The sequence below is a fragment of the Bufo gargarizans genome, chromosome 1 (assembly GCF_014858855.1).
Source record: "Bufo gargarizans isolate SCDJY-AF-19 chromosome 1, ASM1485885v1, whole genome shotgun sequence".
Classification (NCBI taxonomy): Eukaryota; Metazoa; Chordata; class Amphibia; order Anura; family Bufonidae; genus Bufo; species Bufo gargarizans.
Window position 1 is genome coordinate 441,464,411 of NC_058080.1, and position 22,269 is coordinate 441,486,679.

General features: G+C 41.3%; 1 protein-coding gene across 1 annotated transcript in view; it reads left to right on the top strand.

The window, feature by feature from the left end:
• Positions 1–22,269, top strand: part of FREM1 (FRAS1 related extracellular matrix 1) — a 197,898-nt gene that overhangs the window by 167,927 nt on the left and 7,702 nt on the right. The window contains exons 31-35 of the mRNA XM_044272263.1: positions 3,501–3,706; positions 16,255–16,302; positions 17,927–18,097; positions 18,387–18,515; positions 20,505–20,611. Of these exons, the coding sequence (XP_044128198.1) occupies positions 3,501–3,706; positions 16,255–16,302; positions 17,927–18,097; positions 18,387–18,515; positions 20,505–20,611 (661 nt within the window). The remainder of the gene's footprint in view (positions 1–3,500; positions 3,707–16,254; positions 16,303–17,926; positions 18,098–18,386; positions 18,516–20,504; positions 20,612–22,269) is intronic.

The window sequence follows — 22,269 nt, forward strand, 5'->3', positions numbered from 1 at the left end:
TTGATCTGAGTCTGAGGCATTGTATGTTGAGTCTAGTTTCAACTTACGATGGGTCAGAAAATACCATTGTATGTTGAACATATGGTATCCTGAGGCCATTGTATCTTGAGGGACCACTGTATAAATATAATGTCCCCAAAAATAATTGTGCTAAGCTGAGACTGTTCCAGGGTGCCCCCACAGTAAAAGTGTTCCCCAAATTCCCACCAATATATATAATTATCTGCCAGAGTGCATAGTGTTAACAGTGCACCCAATAGTAATAATTCCCCCATTGTGCCCATACTAATAATCATGTTCCCCACAGACCCCAGTACTTCTCCTTATAATGTGTCTCAATAGAAAAATACCCCCTAATGTGTGTCAGTATAAAAACTACCCCCTTATAATGTCCTCTTACCTTTCAGATCAGACCTCCATATCAGACCCCCATATCAAACCTCTGATGAGATGCCCCATATCAGACCCCAGTTTCAGACCTCAGATAAGACAGCCAAATTAAACCTCTGATGAAACCCCCCATCTCAGACCTCAGATCAGACCCCATTTAGACCTCTGTTAGACCCCATTTTCAGACTTTAGATTACACCCCTATTAGACCTCATGTATTAGAACTTAGATAAACCCCTCAATAGACCTCCATGTCAGACACCCCCAATATCAGACTTCAGATTACACCTCTAATAGACCTCCATGTCAGACCTTCCCAATATCAGACCTCACATTAGACTTCCAGACCCCCCGCATATCAGATCTCCATACCCTCATTAGACCTCTCAGACTTCCGCATATCAGACCTCAGACCAAACCTTCATATCAGACCTCTGACCAGACCCCCATTAGACCTCTCACACCACAATTAGACCTCTCAGACTCCATTAGTCTTTTCAGACCCCCCATATCAGACCTCACACCAGACCCCCATTAGACCTCCTGACCCTTATATCAGACCTCTGACCAGACCCCCATTAGAGCTCTCATACGCCAATTAGACCTCTAAGACCCCAATTAGACCTCTCAGACTCCCATCAGTCTTCTCAGATCCCCCATATCATCAGTCATCTGACTTCCTGCAGCTTTAGGTCATAGTGCACTCTGTAAGTTCTGATGCTGTAGGCAGCCCGGACACAGCTTCACTCCCCCGTCTCCTGCACACTAGCGAGCGCTTCCTTAATTTCTTATAAAAGGAAAAGTATAGCGCCCCCAGGCTTGAGTGCCCGGTTGCAAGTGCGACCGCTGTGACCCCAATGGCTATGCCAGTGTTGACACTTTCTCCTGTACAGTCCAGTAGCATGTAGCAGTTATTTCTAGTGGTGCTAAGGGCCTATAGTGTATAGAGCACCTTGAAAACCTGCATTTTAGGGATCATACTGAAAGAACTACCAGCTCTAGTGTGTTTCACAACCCTAGCAGCACCATTTAACTATGAGAATTTGCGTGGAGGTTCATTTAAATGCTAGGATAGGATACACATTTCTGAGCGCTGAGTCTAGTGGTAGGGATTTTGGGGGAGATTTACCATTCCTTGTGCGCCTAAACAGTGTAGTTAAAAACTGGCAGGTGCGAGTTTTTAACTAAGACTTTTTTTTAAATTGTTGCATCCGCCACTTTTTGCCGTCCTCTCCACTTTTCTGAAAGGGGGCGTGGCAGGGGACGTGGCCAGCCGCTGCAACAAATGTAGCTTCATGTACACCAGTTTTCTGGTGGAAATGAAGCCAAAAATCTAAGGCAGCTCTGAGCTGTCATAGATTTCTGATTAGGCGCATGGACTGCAGGAGAATGCGCCTAATTTATGACAAAGCGTTCCTCTTGTGATAAATTAGGCGCATTCTCTGGCACCTCTGGGGATATCAAGATAGGAGCAGAAAGCGCCAGTCTTGATAAATCTCCCGCTTTGTATTTAAATGTTTTTATTCAAGGTTGACAAGAAAGGAGTTACAAACAGGGTAGTACCGTATTTTTTGCTTTATAAGACGCACCAGATGATAAGACGCACCCCAGGTTTAAGAGGAGTAAAATAAGTATAAAGTATTTTTCATTAGACCTCATATCAAATCCTCAGATCAGACCCCCATAAATATCAGGACATCAGATCATACCCCCGTATCAGGACATCACATTTGACACCCTTATCAGGACATCACATCAGCCCTTCATGTCAGACCGTCTTCAGACCTCAGATTAGCCCACCTTGTCAGACCCCCTTCAGACCTCAGATCAGCCCACCTTGTCAGACCCCCATCAGACTTCAAATCAGATAAATAAATAAAAACTCCTGTTATCTATCCTGCGCCGTGGCTCCTCTCCACCTCCGGCAGAAGTCGCGCTACCCGTCTTCCCGGCCTGCGCTGCTCTGTCACCTGAATGCGTGCAGCGTCAGGTCATAGTGCACGCACCACGTCCTGATGCTGTACGCAGTCAGGAAAGTGAAGCGCCGGCCCCAGGAATGAAGACCGGGAGGGTGAGTATTAGAAGCGCTTGCGGTGCTTCGCTCCCTACTCCCAGAACCTAATGAATACTAGTGAGCACTTCCCTATGGAAGAACTCACTAGTGTTCGCTTTATAAGACGTACGTCTATTTTCCCCACATTTTTTTGTGTGTGGGGGGGGGGGGGGGTGCGTCTTATAAAGCGAAAAATACGGGTATACAGAAATTAAAAGCAAAGGTCATAATACAACTTCCAGTATATCCAGTATCTCATGGTAAAAAAACAGCAAAAGAAGATGACCATTAAAAAATGGAAGGGAAGGAACCCAAATAAGGAAAGAAAAAAAGTGGAGGGAATAGGAAAGAATAAGGAAGATTAAGGAGGGAACAGCAAAGTCAACTGTAACTTTACACTCTGCAGGCTGCTGAGTGTTCAGAACAAAAAGCCCAGAACCATCACCTCTCCTCCGATAACATATATTCCAGAGATACAAATAGGTGCGCTGTACGCGGAATCCTCCATCAAGTGCCTAAAGAAAGTTATATCGCAATCGGAGTAGGAATTTTAGAAGAATTCTCTCCCCAAAATTAAATGTAAATCATACATTATCATACAATAGCGGAGCTGGGTTGCTTCCATTGTAGTGAATGGGAGCTGAGCTGCGGTAACTCAGCACAGCCACTACTCTTTTAATAGAGCTGTCCTTCCTGTAGTTCCAGCATCAGAGTCTGCAGGAAACAGCTGATCATGGGGTTGCAGGGTGTCGGACCCTCACTGATCAGATATTAATTACCTATCCTGAGGATATGCCATAGTCCTAGGAGCCTGGGGCTGGCAGATTAAGTAGATGGAACAAGGGTGCACCTAGTTGCTTGGACCCACCCTTGGTGCACATAACTGCTCATTTACATATGGATGAAAAGTACTTTTTCTGCAGAGTGAAGCAATGGTTCTGTAGGTGAAAGGTATCATTACATTCAGGCAGCCCTTCAAGGCGTTGTGCCTGGTTTAACAGTGAATTGCTTGGTGACAGACTTCTGTTAAAATAATTTCTCTTGCCTTTTATTATAGGAATTTGCCATTTAGGGAAGGTAAAAAGTACTGTGACAAACTGTACCAATAAGCCAGTACATCTACAATGTAGCCATAGCCTGGGAGAATCTCCACGTCCTAACCTAAAAGGGGAAGAAGGAGTCATCAGAGGAGATGTGCTAGAAGAATTTAGCCCTACACAGAATGGAAAGAAAAGACTCAGGGTTGTCGGAAATGAAAAATCAGTAAGTGAGGCTGTATTTGAGCTGTAACAGTTACGTAATGTCTTATTTATGTTCACTGAAAGTTACTGCAGCCAGTAGTTTCAAAAAATTGTATGTCGAAACAGGCGTTCAAATGGATTCCCATTATCCTAATATATCAAAGGGGTTGTCTGAAAGTAAAATGACAACAGTATCACTGCTGGTGCTCCCACTGGTCTCTGTTGCTGTCCTGCAGTGATGACAGTGATGATGTGACCACCCTCAGCCGATCACTGCCTGTGGTCATGTGGAAGTGGTTGCACATATCTTGCTATTTACCATATCTGTAAATGTCCAGGATAACCCCTTTAGACATTTTAGACACTTATGAATGTGTATTTGATAGAAGCCCCCTTTAATGCTAGACAAAGCTTCAGATTATACAGTGGGATGCGAAAGTTTGGGCAACCTTGTTAATCGTCATGATTTTCCTGTATAAATCGTTGGTTGTTATGATAAAAAATGTCAGTTAAATATATCATATAGGAGACACACACAGTGATATTTGAGAAGTGAAATGAAGTTTATTGGATTTACAGAAAGTGTGCTATAATTGTTTAAACAAAATTAGGCAGGTGCATAAATTTGGGCGCTGTTGTCATTTTATTGATTCCAAAACCTTTAGAACTAATTTTTGCAACTCAAATTGGCTTGGTAAGCTCAGTGACCCCTGACCTACATACACAGGTGAATCCAATTATGAGAAAGAGTATTTAAGGGGGTCAGTTGCAAGTTTCCCTCCTCTTTTAATTTTCTCTGAAGAGTAGCAACATGGGGGTCTCAAAACAACTCTCAAATGACCTAAAGACAAAGATTGTTCAGCATCATGGTTTAGGGGAAGGATACAGAAAGCGGTCTCAGAGATTTCAGCTGTGTGTTTCCACAGTTAGGAACATATTGAGGAAATGGAAGACCACAGGCTCAGTTCAAGTTAAGGCTCGAAGTGGCAGACCAAGAAAAATCTCGGATAGACAGAAGCGACAAATGGTGAGAACAGTCAGAGTCAACCCAGAGACCAGCACCAAAGACCTACAACATCATCTTGCTGCAGATGGAGTCACTGTGCATCGTTCAACCATTCAGTGCACTTTACACAAGGACATGCTGTATGCGAGAGTGATGCAGAGGAAGCCTTTTCTCCGCCCACAGCACAAAAAGTGCCACTAAAGCACATTTGGACAAGCCAGCTTCATTTTGGAATAAGGTGCTGTGGACTGATGAAACTAAAATGGAGTTATTTCGCCATAACAAGGGCGTTATGCATGGAGGAAAAATAACTCAGCATTCCAAGAAAAACACCTGCTACCTACAGTAAAATGTGGTGGTTCCATCATGCTGTGGGGCTGTGTGGCCAGTGCAGGGACTGGGAATCTTGTCAGAGTTGAGGGACGCATGGATTCCACTCAGTATCAGCAGATTCTGGAGACCAATGTCCAGGAATCAGTGACAAAGCTGAAGCTGCGCCGGGGCTGGATCTTTCAACAAGACAACAACCCTAAAAACTGCTCAAAATCCACTAAGGCATTTATGCAGAGGAACAAGTACAATGTTCTGGAATGGCCATCTCAGTCCCCAGACCTGAATATAATTGAAAATCTGTGGTGTGACTTAAAGAGAGGTGTCCATGCTCAGAAGCCATCAAACCTGAATGAACTAAAGATATTTTGTAAAGAGGAATGGTCCAAAATACCTTCAACCAGAATCCAGACTCTCATTGGAACCTACAGGAAGCGTTTAGAGGCTGTAATTTCTGCAAAAGGAGGATCTACTAAATATTGATTTCATTACTTTTTTGTGGTGCCCAAATTTATGCACCTGCCTAATTTTGTTTAAACAATTATAGCACACTTTCTGTAAATCCAATAAACTTCATTTCACTTCTCAAATATCACTGTGTGTGTCTCCTATATGATATATTTAACTGACATTTTTTATCGTAACAACCAACGATTTATACAGGAAAATCATGACGATTAACAAGGTTGCCCAAACTTTCACATCCCACTGTAGATGTATTTTACCATTTAAATTCTGTGCCATTTCTGTGCTGTTGGAACCATGGTCCCCCACCACATTTTGTTTACATCATCAGTGCAATCACATGTTATATATGGTAAAGTACAGTAAGGGCGACGGCGAAAAGCTGGCAGCACCGGTCACATCATAATTGCGACAAATATATACAGTATATTACAGTTTGATATTTTTAGTCACTTTAAGCAGGTTGGGGCATATTGTTAGAGGTCAGATATTCCATTTAATTTGCTGCATCATCAAAAATGTAAAAATTTTTAGTAAATGTATATTTAAAAAAATCTCTTTCCTTGCCTTAACATTACCTGTAAAAGTGTATACTGGAAAACTATTCCTGTGTTCATAGCAGTGTAGACGTTGGACACAACATGCAATTTCCACAGACACTGGAACTAGGTATTAAATTATTTTAATAAGGACTCAGGGGAAATGCTTGACTTACAAGCTAATTATATGAGAAAATGCCTAAATGTCGCAATATGATTTGGAATGCCCAGCACCCAAATAGTAAAATTATTTCCAATTATCCATAGACACATGGGAGATTGCCTTAGGCGCTTAATGACAAGGGCCCGTTTACTGTTAAACAGAACGCCCACATTTTGTAAATCTGCTGGCATCTTACAGACCATTAATTCTGGTTCTGCATAGCCTGCAAAAGTAAATCTCACTGCCTATTTATACCTGAATACTTATTGTAGAGCATAGTAAAATGTGGGCAGTGGTGTATGTAAACTCTTTAATGTCTTCTTGATATATTGATTTGCCATGTAAAGTGTTCTAACTTACCAGTCAGGCTGTTTATTCATATACATATAGCCGTAGCCACTGTAGAGAGTAAGAACGAGAATAAGAATAATTACAACAATTAAGTAACATTTAGCTTTCAAGATGTAAGTAGTAGGAGAACCTTATCCACCAGCATTAGGGGCAAAGGAAATGTGAGGAGAGGAATGAATGTACTTTTGTGTACCTGGATGTTAGGTAATAGTATTTCTATGCATAGCAAGTGTATCAGCGAATCCTATAAGGGTCGTGCCATATGGTCAGGTTTCCGCATGAAGTTTTGGAAGCCAAAATCAGGGGTGGATAAGAAGAGAGAAAGCATAAAGGACAGATAGACTTTCTTTTTTTTTTTTTTTTTATTCATTCCTAGTTTTGGCTTCCAAAACTACAGCCGGAAACCTAACACTTATGATTTATCTCCTCTATTGCTTATAGCAAACATTGAGACACATAAAAAGAGGGAGCAAGAGCTTACAAAAGAGATTCATATGTTCATGATTGTGTGATCAACCACAGGAGATATCTAGCTATCTTGAATGGTCAAGTAGAACCCACTGCACTACTAACCAAGATATTTTCTAGTGGTAGATTTCCTGGAATCCACACCCTTTTCTTGTCATGCCATACTCCCTTGTCAGGCAAAGCGCAGATCATTTCTCTAAACCTAGATATGCCAAACTGCAACATATTTTGGCCAATTTACAACAGAATCTAGGTGCACTCTCATTTTATGGGTCAATGTGTCAAACCACCATTATTTGTACCTCCTCCTGTTTTGTATTAACAAAATTACCCTAAGGCCTCTTTCACACGGGCATTACGGATTGGGGCCAGATAGGATGTGGGTGCGTGGCGGGGAAATCGTGCGAGTGAGCACACAATTTCAGTCAGTTTTGACTGCGATTACGTTGCGTGGTTCCGTTTTTTCCGCTCAAGTGCAATGCGTTTTGCATGCGCGTGAGAAAAAACTGAATGTGGTACCCAGACCCGAACTTTTTAAATGAAGTTCGGGTTTGGGTTGGTTGTAGTGTAGATTTTATTATTTTCCCTTATAACTTGGTTTATAAGGGAAAATAATAATGATCGGGTCCCCATCCCGATCGTCACCTAGCAACCATGCGTGAAAATCGCACTGTATCCACACTTGCTTGTGGATGCTTGCGATTTTCACGCAGCCCCAATCACTTCTATGGGGCCTGCGTTTCGTGAAAAACGCACAAAATAGAGCATGCTGAGATTTTCACGCAACGCACAAGTGATGCGTGAAAATCACCGCTCATGTGCACAGCTCTATTGAAGTGAATGGGTCCGTATTCAGTGCGGGTGCAATGCGTTCAACTCATGCATTGCACCCGCGCGGAAATCTCGCCCGTGTGAAAGAGGGCTAAGTGGCCCAAAATATCCTCACAATAGAACAAAAATAAATATCCAAAGGGCTATTCAGATTTGTTTTTTGGCCTAGTTATTAAGACGTAACTTTTATTCTCTTCTATCTAAAATAAATATAACAATGAAAAAATAAAAATGTGTATATTTCTTAAAGTCTATGGTGCATATTAAAAGAAATAAACAAGTGTTTTGTTTTTGGTTTTCTCAATATTTCTTTAGACACTTAGTATTAGTATTAGAATTAGTATACTCAGTATTAACCAATAGGCCTGACAGAACAACAGACGTGCAGGTTGGGGGACACCTGGGAAATAGTGACCATAAAGTAATAACCTTCCAATTATCATTCAAAAGAGCGTTTCTACAGGGAGGAACTAAAATACCAAACTTCAAAAAATCTAAAATTGGCCAAGAGAGGCCATAGGCCTAACTAACTGGGACAAAGTCCTCAAAAATAAAAATACAGCCACAAAATGGGATATCTTTAAAAGCATCCTAAAATCTCATTGTGAGAGGTACATACCGTATGGGAATAAAAGGTTAAGGAACAAAAAGAAAACAATGTGGATAAATAGAACTGTAAAGAAAGCAATAAATGACAAAAAGAAAGCATATAAATCACTAAAACAGGAGGGCAGAACGGAAGCTATAAGGAAAAAATAAGAACATGTAAAAAACAAATAAAAGCGGCCAAACTAGAGACTGGGAGATTAATTGCCAAAGAGATTAAAACTAACCCTAAAATGTTCTTCAATTATATAAATGTTAAAAAGTATAAATCTGAAGGTGTCGGTCCTTTAAAGAGTAATGAGGGGGGAGTCGCAGAGAGCGACGAGGAGAAAGCAAAGCTGTTAAATATTTTTTTTCTCCAATGTATTCACTGAGGAAAATAAACTGTCAGATGACATGCAGAATGTAAAAATAAATTCCCCATTAAAAGTGTCCTGTCTGACCCAGGAAGAAGTACAGTCGTGGCCAAAAGTTTTGAGAATTACATAAATATTTGAAATTGGAAAAGTTGTTGCTTAAAGGGAATCTGTCACCTACTTTTACCATTTTAAGCTGGCACCATCGCTATGTTGACTAAAGTACCTTATTTCCAGCAGTCTTCTTTTTACTTAATTTCATTTTGTAGTTTTGATATAAAAGCAATTTTTATGTTATGCTAATTAGGGTCCAAGGTGCTCAGAGGGGCGTTTTTTTCACTCTCCGGTGCCCAGTGGCGCCCCCCTGCAGTGCCCAAGAACGCCTCCTGATCATCAAATAACCTCCCACAGCCCGGCAAACGGTTCCGCCCCCTCCCCGCGTCATAGTCTACCTTATAGAATGCCCCGTCCTTCTTCCTGTCTGCGGCCAGAAAACTCGCACAGGCGCAGTACCGCCTGCGGCCTGCGCGATCATCAACCCCCTGAGGGTAACAGCCTCAAAAGTCTCACTGGGCATGCGCCGAGCCCAGTGATGTGACCTGAGCGCTGTTGCCCTCAGGGCGTTGATGATCGCGCAGGCGCAGGCCGCAGGCGGTACTGCGCCTGCACGAGTTTTCTGGCCGCAGACAGGAAGAAGGATGGGGCATTTCTATAAGGTAGACTATGACGTGGGGAGGGGGCGGAACTTGGGCACCGCAGGGGGGGCGTCACTGGGCACCGGAGAGTGAAAAAAACGCCCCTCTGGGCACCTTGGACCCTAATTAGCATAACATAAAAATCGCTTTTATATCAAAACTACAAAACGAAAATAAGTAAAAAAGAAGACTGCTGGAAAAAAGGTACTTTAGTCAACATAGCAATGGTGCCAGCTTAAAATGGTAAAAGCAGGTGACAGATTCCCTTTAAGTTTTTATAATAGCAATTTGCATATACTCCAGAATGTTATGAAGAGTGATCAGATGAATTGCATAGTCCTTCTTTGCCATGAAAATTAACTTAATCCCCAAAAAAACTTTCCACTGCATTTCATTGCTGTCATTAAAGGACCTGCTGAGATCATTTCAGTAATCGTCTTGTTAACTCAGGTGAGAATGTTGACGAGCACAAGGCTGGAGATCATTATGTCAGGCTGATTGGGTTAAAATGGCAGACTTGACCTGTTAAAAGGAGGGTGATGCTTGAAATCATTGTTCTTCCATTGTTAACCATGGTGACCTGTAAAGATACGTGTGCAGCCATCATTGCGTTGCATAAAAATGGCTTCACAGGCAAGGATATTGTGGCTACTAAGATTGCACCTCAATCAACAATTTATAGGATCATCAAGAACTTCAAGGAAAGAGGTTCAATTCTTGTTAAGAAGGCTTCAGGGCGTCCAAGAAAGTCCAGCAAGCGCCAGGATCGTCTCCTAAAGAGGATTCAACTGCGGGATCAGAGTGCCACCAGTGCATAGCTTGCTCAGGAATGGCAGCAGGCAGGTGTGAGCGCATCTGCACGCACAGTGAGGCGAAGACTTTTGGAAGATGGCCTGGTGTCAAGAAGGGCAGCAAAGAAGCCACTTCTCTCCCAAAAAAACATCAGGGACAGATTGATCTTCTGCAGAAAATATGGTGAATGGACTGCTGAGGACTGGGGCAAAGTCATATTCTCTGATGAAGCCTCTTTCCGATTGTTTGGGGCATCAGGAAAAAGGCTTGTCCGGAGAAGAAAAGGTGAGCGCTACCATCAGTCCTGTGTCATGCCAACAGTAAAGCATCCTGAGATCATTCATGTGTCATGTGTGGGGTTGCTTCTCATCCAAGGGAGTGGGCTCACTCACAATTTTGCCCAAAAACACAGCCATGAATAAAGAATGGTACCAAAACACCCTCCAACAGCAACTTCTTCCAACAATCCAACAACAGTTGGGTGAAGAACAATGCATTTTCCAACACGATGGAGCACAGTGCAATAAGGCAAAAGTGATAACTAAGTGGCTCGGGGACCAAAACGTTGACATTTTGGGTCCATGGCCTGGAAACTCCACAGATCTTAATCCCATTGAGAACGTGTGGTCAATCCTCAAGAGGCAGGTGGACAAACAAAAACCCACTAATTCTGACAAACTCCAAGAAGTGATTATGAAAGAATGGGTTGCTATCAGTCAGGAATTGGCCCAGAAGTTGATTGAAAGCATGCCCAGTCGAATTGCAGAGGTCCTGAAAAAGAAGGGCCAACACTGCAAATACTGACTCTTTGCATAAATGTCATGTAATTGTCGATAAAAGCCTTTGAAACGTATGAAGTGCGTGTAATTATATTTCACTACATCACAGAAACAACTGAAACAAAGATCTAAAAGCAGTTTAGCAGCAAACTTTGTTAAAACTAATATTTGTGTCATTCTCAAAACTTTTGGCCACGACTGTACATCAGCGACTTAAAAAGATTAAAATAGACAAATCGCCAGGACTGGATGGCATACACCCCCGTATCCTAAGGGAATTAAGTAATGTCATAGCTAGACCCTTATTTTTGATATTTTCTATACTGACAGGGAATGTCCCACAGGATTGGCTCATGGCAAATGTGGTGCCAATATTCAAAAAGGGTCCAAAAACAGAGCCTGGAAACGATAGGCCGATAAGTTTAACATCTGTGGGTAAACTGTTTGAAGGTTTTCTGAGAGATGCTATCTTAGAGCATCTCAACGGAAATAAGCAAATAACGCATGGCTTCATGAGGGATCGGTCACGCCAAACTAATTTAATCAGTTTCTATGAGGAGGTAAGTTCTAGACTTGACAGCGGCGAATCAATGGATGTCGTATATCTGGACTTCTCCAAAGCATTTGACACTGTACCACATAAAAGGTTAGCAGAAACACAAGAAAATGGAGCTCATAGTACCAAAGATATAAAAATGTGTATTTTATTGGAGCATAATTGAAATTACATAAATGAAAAAAAAAAATGTAAATGTGATGACATTAACAGGATAAGAGCAGAGGACAGAAAAGAAAGAGCGCCACCCTGGGGAAGCACACAGGTCAAAAGTACAGTATATCTGTTAATCATAGGGAAATACTGGGTACAGTGCCCAACCTTTGAGAAAGGACAATAAGGTTGATATATATAGGTGAGACAGTGATCAGCATGAGAACCCCCACATGGCGGTAAAAAATGGTATGTTAGACAAATAAAGGTAAAGGGTAAGCAACAAACCAACCATAATGACCAGGTGTAATAAAGCACCAAGGTCGTATTGCAAAGAAGGGAGTAACCTTCTTGTTTGCTCTCCAGTATGAGAATGCAACCAAATGGAATGGAATGCATTTTGGAGCACTCCAATCTGTTCAGTTACGTTTTGTCCCCATTGACAATGAATGGAGACAAACTGAAGCGTTTTTCTTTGGTATTGAGACCCTATGACGGATCATAATACTGGAAAATAGAACCTCTAGTGTGAAAGTAGCCTAACACATCTACTGTGTAGTATTTTGCTGAAATAAATCTACAAAGAAATATTGAGAAAATCAAAAACAAAACACTTTTGTTGCTGATTTCTTTTAATAAGCACCATAGGCTTTAAGAAATATACACACCTTTTTATTTTTTCATTGTTTTATTTATTTTAGATAAAAGAGAATAAAAGTTACGTCTTAAAGGGGTTGTCCAAGTTATATTTATTGATGATCTATCCTCATGATAGGTCATCAATATCAGATCGGCGGGGGTCCGACACCCGGCACCTCCGGCGATCAGCAGTTTGAAGAGAAGGTGCGCGCCGTGCCAGCGCTGCCTCCTCTTCACTGTTTACCTTCTAGTCGTTGAATCTGCAGCGGTGAGTGGGATGAATGGGACGTCTTGGGTGTGATTACACCTGCTCACCACTGCAGATGCAACGGCTAGAAGGTAAACAGTGAAGAGAATGCAGCGCTGGCACGGCGCGCGCCTTCTCTTCAAACAGCTGATCGGCGGGGGTGACGGGTGTCGGACCCCAGCCGATCTGATATCATCAATAAATATAACTTGGACAACCCCTTTAATATCTAGTCCAAAAACAGAATCTGAATAGCCTTTTGGCTATTTATTTTTGTCCTCCTGTTTTGGACACACTCCTTAGTTTTGGCTTACAAATACTAATAAAAAATACTGACCAAATACTGACTGTGTGAAGGTAGTCATACTCCTGCTCGGTTTCTGCCTTCTGAAATAAGTGAAGAGGTTGTGTAGTAACATGACATTTACTAAAGAATTTACTGAACAGTTGTTATAACACCAGTGCATGATGAAGTGAGAACACAAGTATGCATGTGAATAAACCTTTCACAAAATGCTACTTTAGTTCTTTTTACCCACGTAATGTTCTCAGCCCTTAATTCAAGACAGATTTGTTTTCTCTCTCACATTTATGTGTTATACGTATTAAAAAATCACTGGTAGTATAATCTGTGAATGAAATTAACTCACAAATGTTAGAAGTATTGGACAAATCATATAAACATAAGCATCGACAAACAGTCTATTTTAATAACATAGTAACATAGTACATAAGGCCGGAAAAAAGACATTTGTCCATCCAGTTCGGCCTGTCATCCTGCAAGTTGATCCAGAGGAAGGCAAAAAAAAAACTGTGAGGTAGAAGTCAATTTTCCCCACTTTAGGGGAATAAAAAATTCCTTCCCGACTCCAATCAGGCAATCAGAATAACTCCCTGGATCACGGACCCCTGTCTAGTAGCTATAGCCTGTAATATTATTACACTCCAGAAATACATCCAGGCCCCTCTTGAATTCCCTTATTGTACTCACCATCACCACCTCCTCAGGCAGAGAGTTCCATAGTCTCACTGCTCTTACCGTAAAGAATCCTCTTCTATGTTTGTGTACAAACCTTCTTTCCTCCAGACGCAGAGGATGTCCCCTCGTCACAGTCACAGTCCTGGGGATAAATAGATGATGGGAGAGATCTCTGTACTGTCCCCTGATATATTTATACATATTAATTAGATCTGCCCTCAGTCATCTTTTTTCTAAATTGAATAACCCAAATGTTGATAATCTTTCAGGGTACTGTAGTTGCCCCATTCCAGTTATTACTTTAGTTGCCCTGCTCTGGACCCTCTCCAGCTCTGCTATGTCTGCCTTGTTTACAGGAGCCCAGAACTGTACACAGTACTCCATGTGTGGTCTGACTAGCGATTTGTAAAGTGGTAGGACTATGTTCTTATCACGGGCATCTATGCCCCTTTTGATGCAACCCATTATCTTATTGGCCTTGGCAGCAGCTGCCTGACACTGTTTTTTGCAGCTTAGTTTTCTGTTTATTAAAATTCCTAGATCCTTTTCCATGTCAGTGTTATCGAGTGTTTTACCATTTAGTATGTACAGGTGACTTGCATTATTCCTTCCCATATGCATAACTTTACATTTGTCAGTGTTAAACCTCATCTGTCACTTATCTGCCCAAGCCTTCAATCTATCCAGATCTCTCTGTAGTAGTATACTGTCCTCTTCAGTGTTAATTACTTTACACAGTTTAGCCTCATCTGCGAAAATTTATACTTTACTATGCAAGCCTTCTACAAGATCATTAATAAATATATTGAATAGAATTGGGCCCAATACTGACCCCGGAGGTACCCCACTAGTGACAGTGACCCAATCTGAGTGTGTACCGTTAATAACCACCCTCTGTTTTCTATCATTGAGCCAGTTACTTACCCACATACAGACGTTTTCTCCCAGTCCGAGCATTCTCATTTTATATACTAACCTTTTATGTGGTACAGTGTCAAATGCTTTGGAGAAGTCCAGATATACGACATCCATTGATTCGCCAATGTCCTGTCTAGAACTTACCTCCTCATAGAAACTGATTAAATTAGTTTGGCATGACAGATCCCTCACAAAGCCATGCTGATATGACGTTATTTGCTTATTTCCGCTGAGATGCTCTAATATAGCATCTCTTAGAAAACCTTCGAACAGTTTACCCACAACAGATGTTAAACTTACCGGCCTATAGTTTCCAGGCTCTGTTTTTGGACCCTTTTTGAATATTGGCACCACATTTGCCATGCGCCAATCCTGTGGGACATTCCCTGTCAGTATAGAGTCCGCAAATATCAGAAATAAGGGTCTGGCTATGACATTACTTAATTCCCTTAGGATACGGGGGTGTATGCCATCCGGTCCTGGCGATTGGTCTATTTTAATCTTTTTAAGTCGCTGATGTACTTCTTCCTGGGTCAGACAGGACACTTTTAATGGGGAATTTATTTTTACATTCTGCATTTCATCTGACAGTTTATTTTCCTCAGTGAATACATTGGAGAAAACAATATTTAACACTTTGCTTTCTCCTCGTCGCTCTCTGCGACTTCCCCCTCATTACTCTTTAACGGGCCGACACCTTTAGATTTATACTTTTTAACATTTATATAATTGAAGAACATTTTAGGGTTAGTTTTACTCTCTTTGGCAATTAATCTCTCGGTCTCTAGTTTGCCGCTTTTATTTGTTTTTCACATGTTCTATTTTTTTCCTTATAGTTTTTCAGTGCTTCCGTTCTACCCTCCTGTTTTAGTGATTTATATGCTTTCTTTTTGTCATTTATTGCTTTCTTTACAGTTCTATTTATCCACATTGGTTTCTTTTTGTTCCTTAACCTTTTATTCCCATATGGTATGTACCTCTCACAATGAGATTTTAGGATGCTTTTAAAGATATCACATTTTGTGGCTGTATTTTTATTTTTGAGGACTTTGTCCCAGTTAGTTAGGCCTATGGCCTCTCTTAGTTGGCTAAATTTAGCTTTTTTGAAGTTTGGTACTTTTGTTCCTCCCTGTAGAAACGCTCTTTTGAATGATAATTGGAAGGTTATTACTTTATGGTCACTATTTCCCATGTGTCCCCCAATATATAAAGATAAATAAATGTCATAAAACCCAGGGCTATATTGTAACTTTATCACTAGTACTCAGTGTTGTATTGCTATTTTGCTTGCATTGACAAGCAACGCCATTGCCCCTATTGTCTCATGAAGGCAACCACTGTCCATATGTCTCAGAGCGTATGGACTACACTAATATATAAAGTGGCTCTCATTCTGGTAGACTTTAGCCATCCGTGTATCACAATAGCAACTATTTATCCGAATGGCCACCATGTAAAACATTTCATTTGCAGCAGCCACACACATAAATTATTAAAGTAAAACATAAATTAATTTTTAAATTATTTAAATGGTATAGCCATAGAGCCACAGTGCAGACCTGACCAGAGCAGCTATACAGTTCACACACTCAGTTCATATAACTGCCAGACTGCTGTCAAGTGTTTTATAGTATGGATGGCACCTCTCAGTTGCGTGGTAAAACATAACTAATATTGCTTTATTTCCATAATTTTAGGTAAAACCATCCTCTGTGCACCATAATGGAACTGACACCATTTATACAGTAAGGGATCATCTTCTTTCTCAGCCATTTTCTGTATAATTAACATTAATGTAAAAAGTACGGTAATAGCATAAAAGAGTTATTTTTGTCATTTAGAAATGTCAATACAAGTGCTTCCCCAGTAGCTCAGACAACTACTGTACATGCACCGCTGCCGGTGAGATGTTTTGCACAAGTCATGATCCTCCTCACTACAGTGGACAGTTTCTTCAAGTGAAGCTGAGAACCTCCTCTTCCAGGTGGAGGAGAGATGTCATCGGCGCATGAGTATTTTTCATCTGAGCTGCTTGAGATTCAGATGTACTGTGCAAGCACCGAGAATGTAAATCTATAGCACACGAACAGAATTACTGGGCCAGGCGAGATACCTGGACTTGTCAATCAAAGGCAAAGGGAGGAGGAACTGGGGTGCACTAAGGGGGCTTGGGCCTTATTTGCATACACATTAAAAGTTGAATTCCTCACAAACAGCTAGATTTACATAGCAAAGGTATGCTTTTACAGTATCAACCCTACCAGCCATTATGCCAGGTTTAATACGGTTGATCCTGTTGACAGATGCTCTTTAAGTTCCCTAACTTGCAGTTTGCCTGTTATTACAGCTCACTGTATCGTATTCCCATTCAATTGAATGAGATTGAGCTGCAAAAGCAAGCACAGCTGCTACCAAAAGTATGGGGTCGTGCTTAGTAAATAAAAATTTATTGGGTGCATTTTCTGCCCCATGAAACACTTGAGTGCTGCCTCATGTAACACTGAAGTGCTGCCTCATGTAACACTGAAGTGCTGCCTCATGTAACACTGGAGTGCTGCCCCATGAAACACTGGAGTGCTGCCCGTTGAAAAACACTGGAGTGCTGCCCGTTGAAAAACACTGGAGTGCTGCCCGTTGAAAAACACTGGAGTGCTGCCCGTTGAAAAACACTGGAGTGCTGCCCGTTGAAAAACACTGGAGTGCTGCCCGTTGAAAAACACTGGAGTGCTGCCCGTTGAAAAACACTGGAGTGCTGCCCCTGGAGAAACACTGGAGTGCTGCCCCTGGAGAAACACTGGAGTGCTGCCCCTGGAGAAACACTGGAGTGCTGCCCCTAGAGAAACACTGGAGTGCTGCCCCTGGAGAAACACTGGAGTGCTGCCCCTAGAGAAACACTGGAGTGCTGCCCCTAGAGAAACACTGGAGTGCTGCCCCTAGAGAAACACTGGAGTGCTGCCCCTAGAGAAACACTGGAGTGCTGCCCCTAGAGAAACACTGGAGTGCTGCCCCTAGAGAAACACTGGAGTGCTGCCCCTAGAGAAACACTGGAGTGCTGCCCCTAGAGAAACACTGGAGTGCTGCCCCTTCAAACACCTCCCCCCTCAATCTAATATTAATGCCCTATCTTAAGGATAGACCATCAATTTTGCAGTCCTGGATAATCTCTTTGATTATATTTTCATAATTGCAGAAAACAGGGAATGGGAACCAGTCTGGACACTATTGTGGTTCCACAAGAGATGTCATCCATTTTAATAGACTTATAGTCACTAATTTTCCCCAGTAAAATAGGCTAGGCTGAGTCAAATTTCTACCGTAAATATTTGCAAAGATACATAAATATGTTGAATGTTTTTGTTTTAAATATAGTATCATGGCATAGTGTCACTTAGACTGGAAGAAGAGAGAATCAACTCCAGCAAGGTAGCCAGGTTATCAGTGACAAACCATGGTAAGCCAAGGATGGAAGCTGCATCCCGAAGGGCAGAGCATCTACAGTCAGACAGAGCTCTGGTGACAACTGATTCTTCTGCTGCAAAAGTATGTATTCATATATTCAGATTAACAATATAAAAGTATTAAACTAAGCATGTTCTTAGTAGTTAAATCACTGAAAATACTGACTTGTAAAAAATAGTTGTATCATTTTTGAACTGGTTGTTTTATCACCTACTGAAAGTTCCTAGAATGTTTTGAAAGAGCCTTCCTCTAGGGATTATACATTCATATAATGTTTCATAAATTATTCACAGGCAGGAGTGTATAGTTTACTGGAGTATTCGTAATATACATTTACAGTTATAAGATTTTTGTGATTATGTGTTTTTAGAAGAAGACATCGCAATTTCCAAAGGAATGTACTCCAGGGTTGAGAGGACTTCTGCATTTTGATCAAAAGAGCCAAAAGCTTTTCCAGTGTGATGGTTCATCATGGAATACCTGGGTAGCTACAGCCAAGGTACTTGCCTGCTAATCACTATATACTAATATATCAATAATCATTACAAGGATCAGGGTAATGCCAGTTTCAGACAGGTGTGTTCACTGAGTGAAGCAGGCCTCGTGCGGGAACATGAATTCCTGTAGTGCACTCATAGTGAACTGCTGTCAGTACTAATCATTACAGTTGCGGTCAGGCAGAGCCACACAGCATTATAAATCATTATAATGCTGTGCTGTCCAGTCAAAGGAGCAGAGTTCACAAGCTTTGTGAGAAGAAGACTGTCATGTAGTATATGATGTCTGATTTTCAGGTTCAAGATTCTTGGCCCATGTAAACGGCCCTTTAGAAGAGCAGAGGAAAAGCATCTCTACAACCTTCATAGCAAGGTTGGCCAAGTGGTGCCCCCTTTATGCAGGAGGATGTTCCCACACCCAAAACTGAACTTGTTTTGCAAAGTACAGGTAGACTGAAAAGTTCTACATGAAAGACACTGAAAGCACTCTGCACCACTTTGCCATAGGTTTCAAAATAGTGCTCCCACAATGATTCAGTGCCTCAGATCTCCTAGGCCTCCTTTGGGAATGGGGGCCCTGAGCAATTTTCCTCAATACCATGCAATTCTGGTGGAGAAGTTAGTCCCTGGTAAAGAATGCAACATCATTACTTTAAAAGTTTTTACATTATTACTTTAAATGTATAACAGTCTGTTCACTGGGGGTTCCACCACAGGGATTGCCACTGATCATGACAATAGGAGGCTCATATCCAATTTTGGAAGGGAAGCTGCAGTGAGGTGGAACTTGAAAAGATCAGCGCTGCCACTCAGTTCATTGTATACAGGACAGATGGGGATAGCTGGTTGTTATAGTTGGCTTCTCTTTGGCAGCAGGGTTCTCAGCTGTTGGCTCCATGCAAGCTTCTCTTCACTGTGAGGGGTTAAGTGAAGAGGAAAGGGGGAAATGGCACCCCATTTTCATGATTGGTGGGGTCACAGTGGTGCGACACCCCTCTCCCAGATATCTAAAATGTATCACCTATTCTGTCAACTACTCTAACCCCACTCTATTGGACTATTTTCACATTAGCATTAGATAGGATCTAGAAACCGGAGGAAAATGCTTCTGTTTTGTCCCCATTCATCGTTAATGAGGAAAAAACTAAACTGAACGGAATGGAGTGCGCCAGAATGCATTCCGTTCCATTTGGTTGCATTCCCATGCCGAACTTTTTTAGTATGCGTCATGGGATACTGATCAAGACGGATCCACCATGAAACACAATGTAAGTCAATAGTGCCGAATCTGTTTTCTCGGACACGAAAGAAAGCGGATCTGGCACCCATTGACTTACAATGGTTTTAGTGCCGGATCAGTTTTGTTCATTTTAAAGATATTACATCTGAATCCGTTCAGAACGGATTCAGCCGGTTGTCATAACGGAAGCGTTTTTACTGATCCATGATGGAAATGTGAAAGTAGCCCGAACTACTTTTGCCTGCAAAGTCGAATAGCAGCTGCTACAGGGGAAACATATTCCAGATATTCAATTGAACATGCTTATTCCACTAAAGCGGCTCTCTGTTCTTAATCCTAGAGGGTGGCACCCCTCTGTATGGCTTCTGTATGCTTTAATAGGGCATCATGGGACAACCCCTGTAAGAGAGATTTACCGTATCATCTGATCAAAGCTGTTCATAGTTTTACACTTTATTTTATGTGTTACATAGTGTATGGATGTTAGAATGCTTGGTAGCACAGGCCATCAGGTGGACAATAGTAAATATAGGTAGGCATTCAAGAAATCATTTATTTTGTATTTTTATTCTCCCTTCTTTTCTATGTCATTTCCTGGAGCAGCTAAACCTAATATGGCCACATTATAGCAGTTTCCACTTTGTGGTTTCTCCTGAGCTCTGTTATTTAGCTGTGCTTAGGCTAAAGTAGATGAGCCCCTATCCTGGAAAGAAGCCATTTTTCTATTAATTATAAATTGTATATGTTTCAGGCAACAAAATGTCCATTTGGCTGGACTCCACATGACAGCAGCTGCTACAAACATATCACTGAGCAGAAGGCCACATGGATCACCGCCGCCCGGATATGTCGGGAAGAGTAAGAGCACTGTTTTCTGATTTTCATATAATGCATGTATGCTGTGCAGATCCTTGATGATAAAAGAGTCTGTTTTCAAAAAATTTATATTTTACACTTCAAATCTATATTTATCTACTTTATTTACATGGAAAAAAGGAATTGAACAGGCATTTCTTTATGCATTTATAGGCCAGTGTCAACACACTGGATGGAAAAAGCATTTAACTTTTTGACTACTAAGGCTAGTTACACACATGCGGCACAGCAATCTGGCGGGCTGTTACGGCAGACTTCATTGATATAAAGGGAACCAGTGGAGATCCGTCCGCTCTCTGGCATAAATACCAGTATTCGGCGGACAAAAAAACAACATTATAGTCAGTGGGATCCAGTGGACACATGGCATTATCTGGCTATGCCAGATCCAGAGAACTCCGGCAGGCTGGACTGTGCAAAGTGCCTTTCATGTCTATGACCTTTTATGTCTTCAGATAATCCAGATAAACATCACTTCTGTTTGATTCTATGCTGATTAATAGCATAATGAATCTGTTTAAGGAAGCTCTGGTTTTATGACTTAAAGGGGTTATCCCACTAAAGTATTACTATACAATGAGTAGAGCATTTCAGATGAGGCATTATTGCAATATGCAAAAACAAGCACAATGCAACAGCACCCTGCATACACAAATAACAAAGTAAATCCAATAGTGCCATACTCACCATAGAAAATGTACTAATGCTACGTTATAAGTGTAAGATTTTTGGCAAATACATTTTGTACAGAATTATTTGTGCCTGTCTGCCAACAACAAGGCGATCTCTTTAGGATAGGAACCTATGCTAAATACTACCTCAGCTGGTGCCACACTGGCCTCCATTAAATTCAGGGAATACAGGTTCTACATGGCTCACACCATATTATACCACTTTTGGTGCCACAATGGCCTCCATTAAATTCAGGGAATACAGGTTCTACATGGCTCACACCATATTATACCACTTTTGGTGCCACAATGGCCTCCATTAAATTCAGGGAATGCATGTCTACATGCATGCTGAGCCCACACTATATTATACCTATTTTGGTGCCACAATGGCCTTCATTAAATTTAGGGATAGCAGGTTTCACATGATTAATATACTAATATATAAAAGGGCCTTTACAGAAAATATAGTGAAAAGCTGTTCCATGTAAAATCCCCTCAAAACACAAGGGGGCACTGTTTCCATCTGGAGAAGAAAAAATTCAATCTCCAGAGGCGACAAGGCATCTTCACCTTAAGAACTGTGAATTTTTGCAATAGTTTACTTCAGAATGTGGTCACAGCAGGAACAGTTGATGGTTTTAAGTAAGACTTAAATAAATTCATATAATTAAATAAAATTAACACTTATGCAGATGTCTGATTCGCACTTCTCTTTCCTATAATTCGCATCCCCACCCATCCCTTGGTTGACCTATGATTTTTCTTTGTCAGTTCAAATATATTAATACTTTTGGCACACAACCAGCATTCCAGATGCCGTGTTAGTGAAGACCTATGCTTTCTCGCTTTCCCAGGAATCAGTTCATGTCATAAGATTTAATCCAAGCTGACCTTTGGGGGTCATTAAGCATGACCTCTTTCCCCAGTTTTTAGCAAAAATAGTCACAAGACACTGTTTTGCAACTT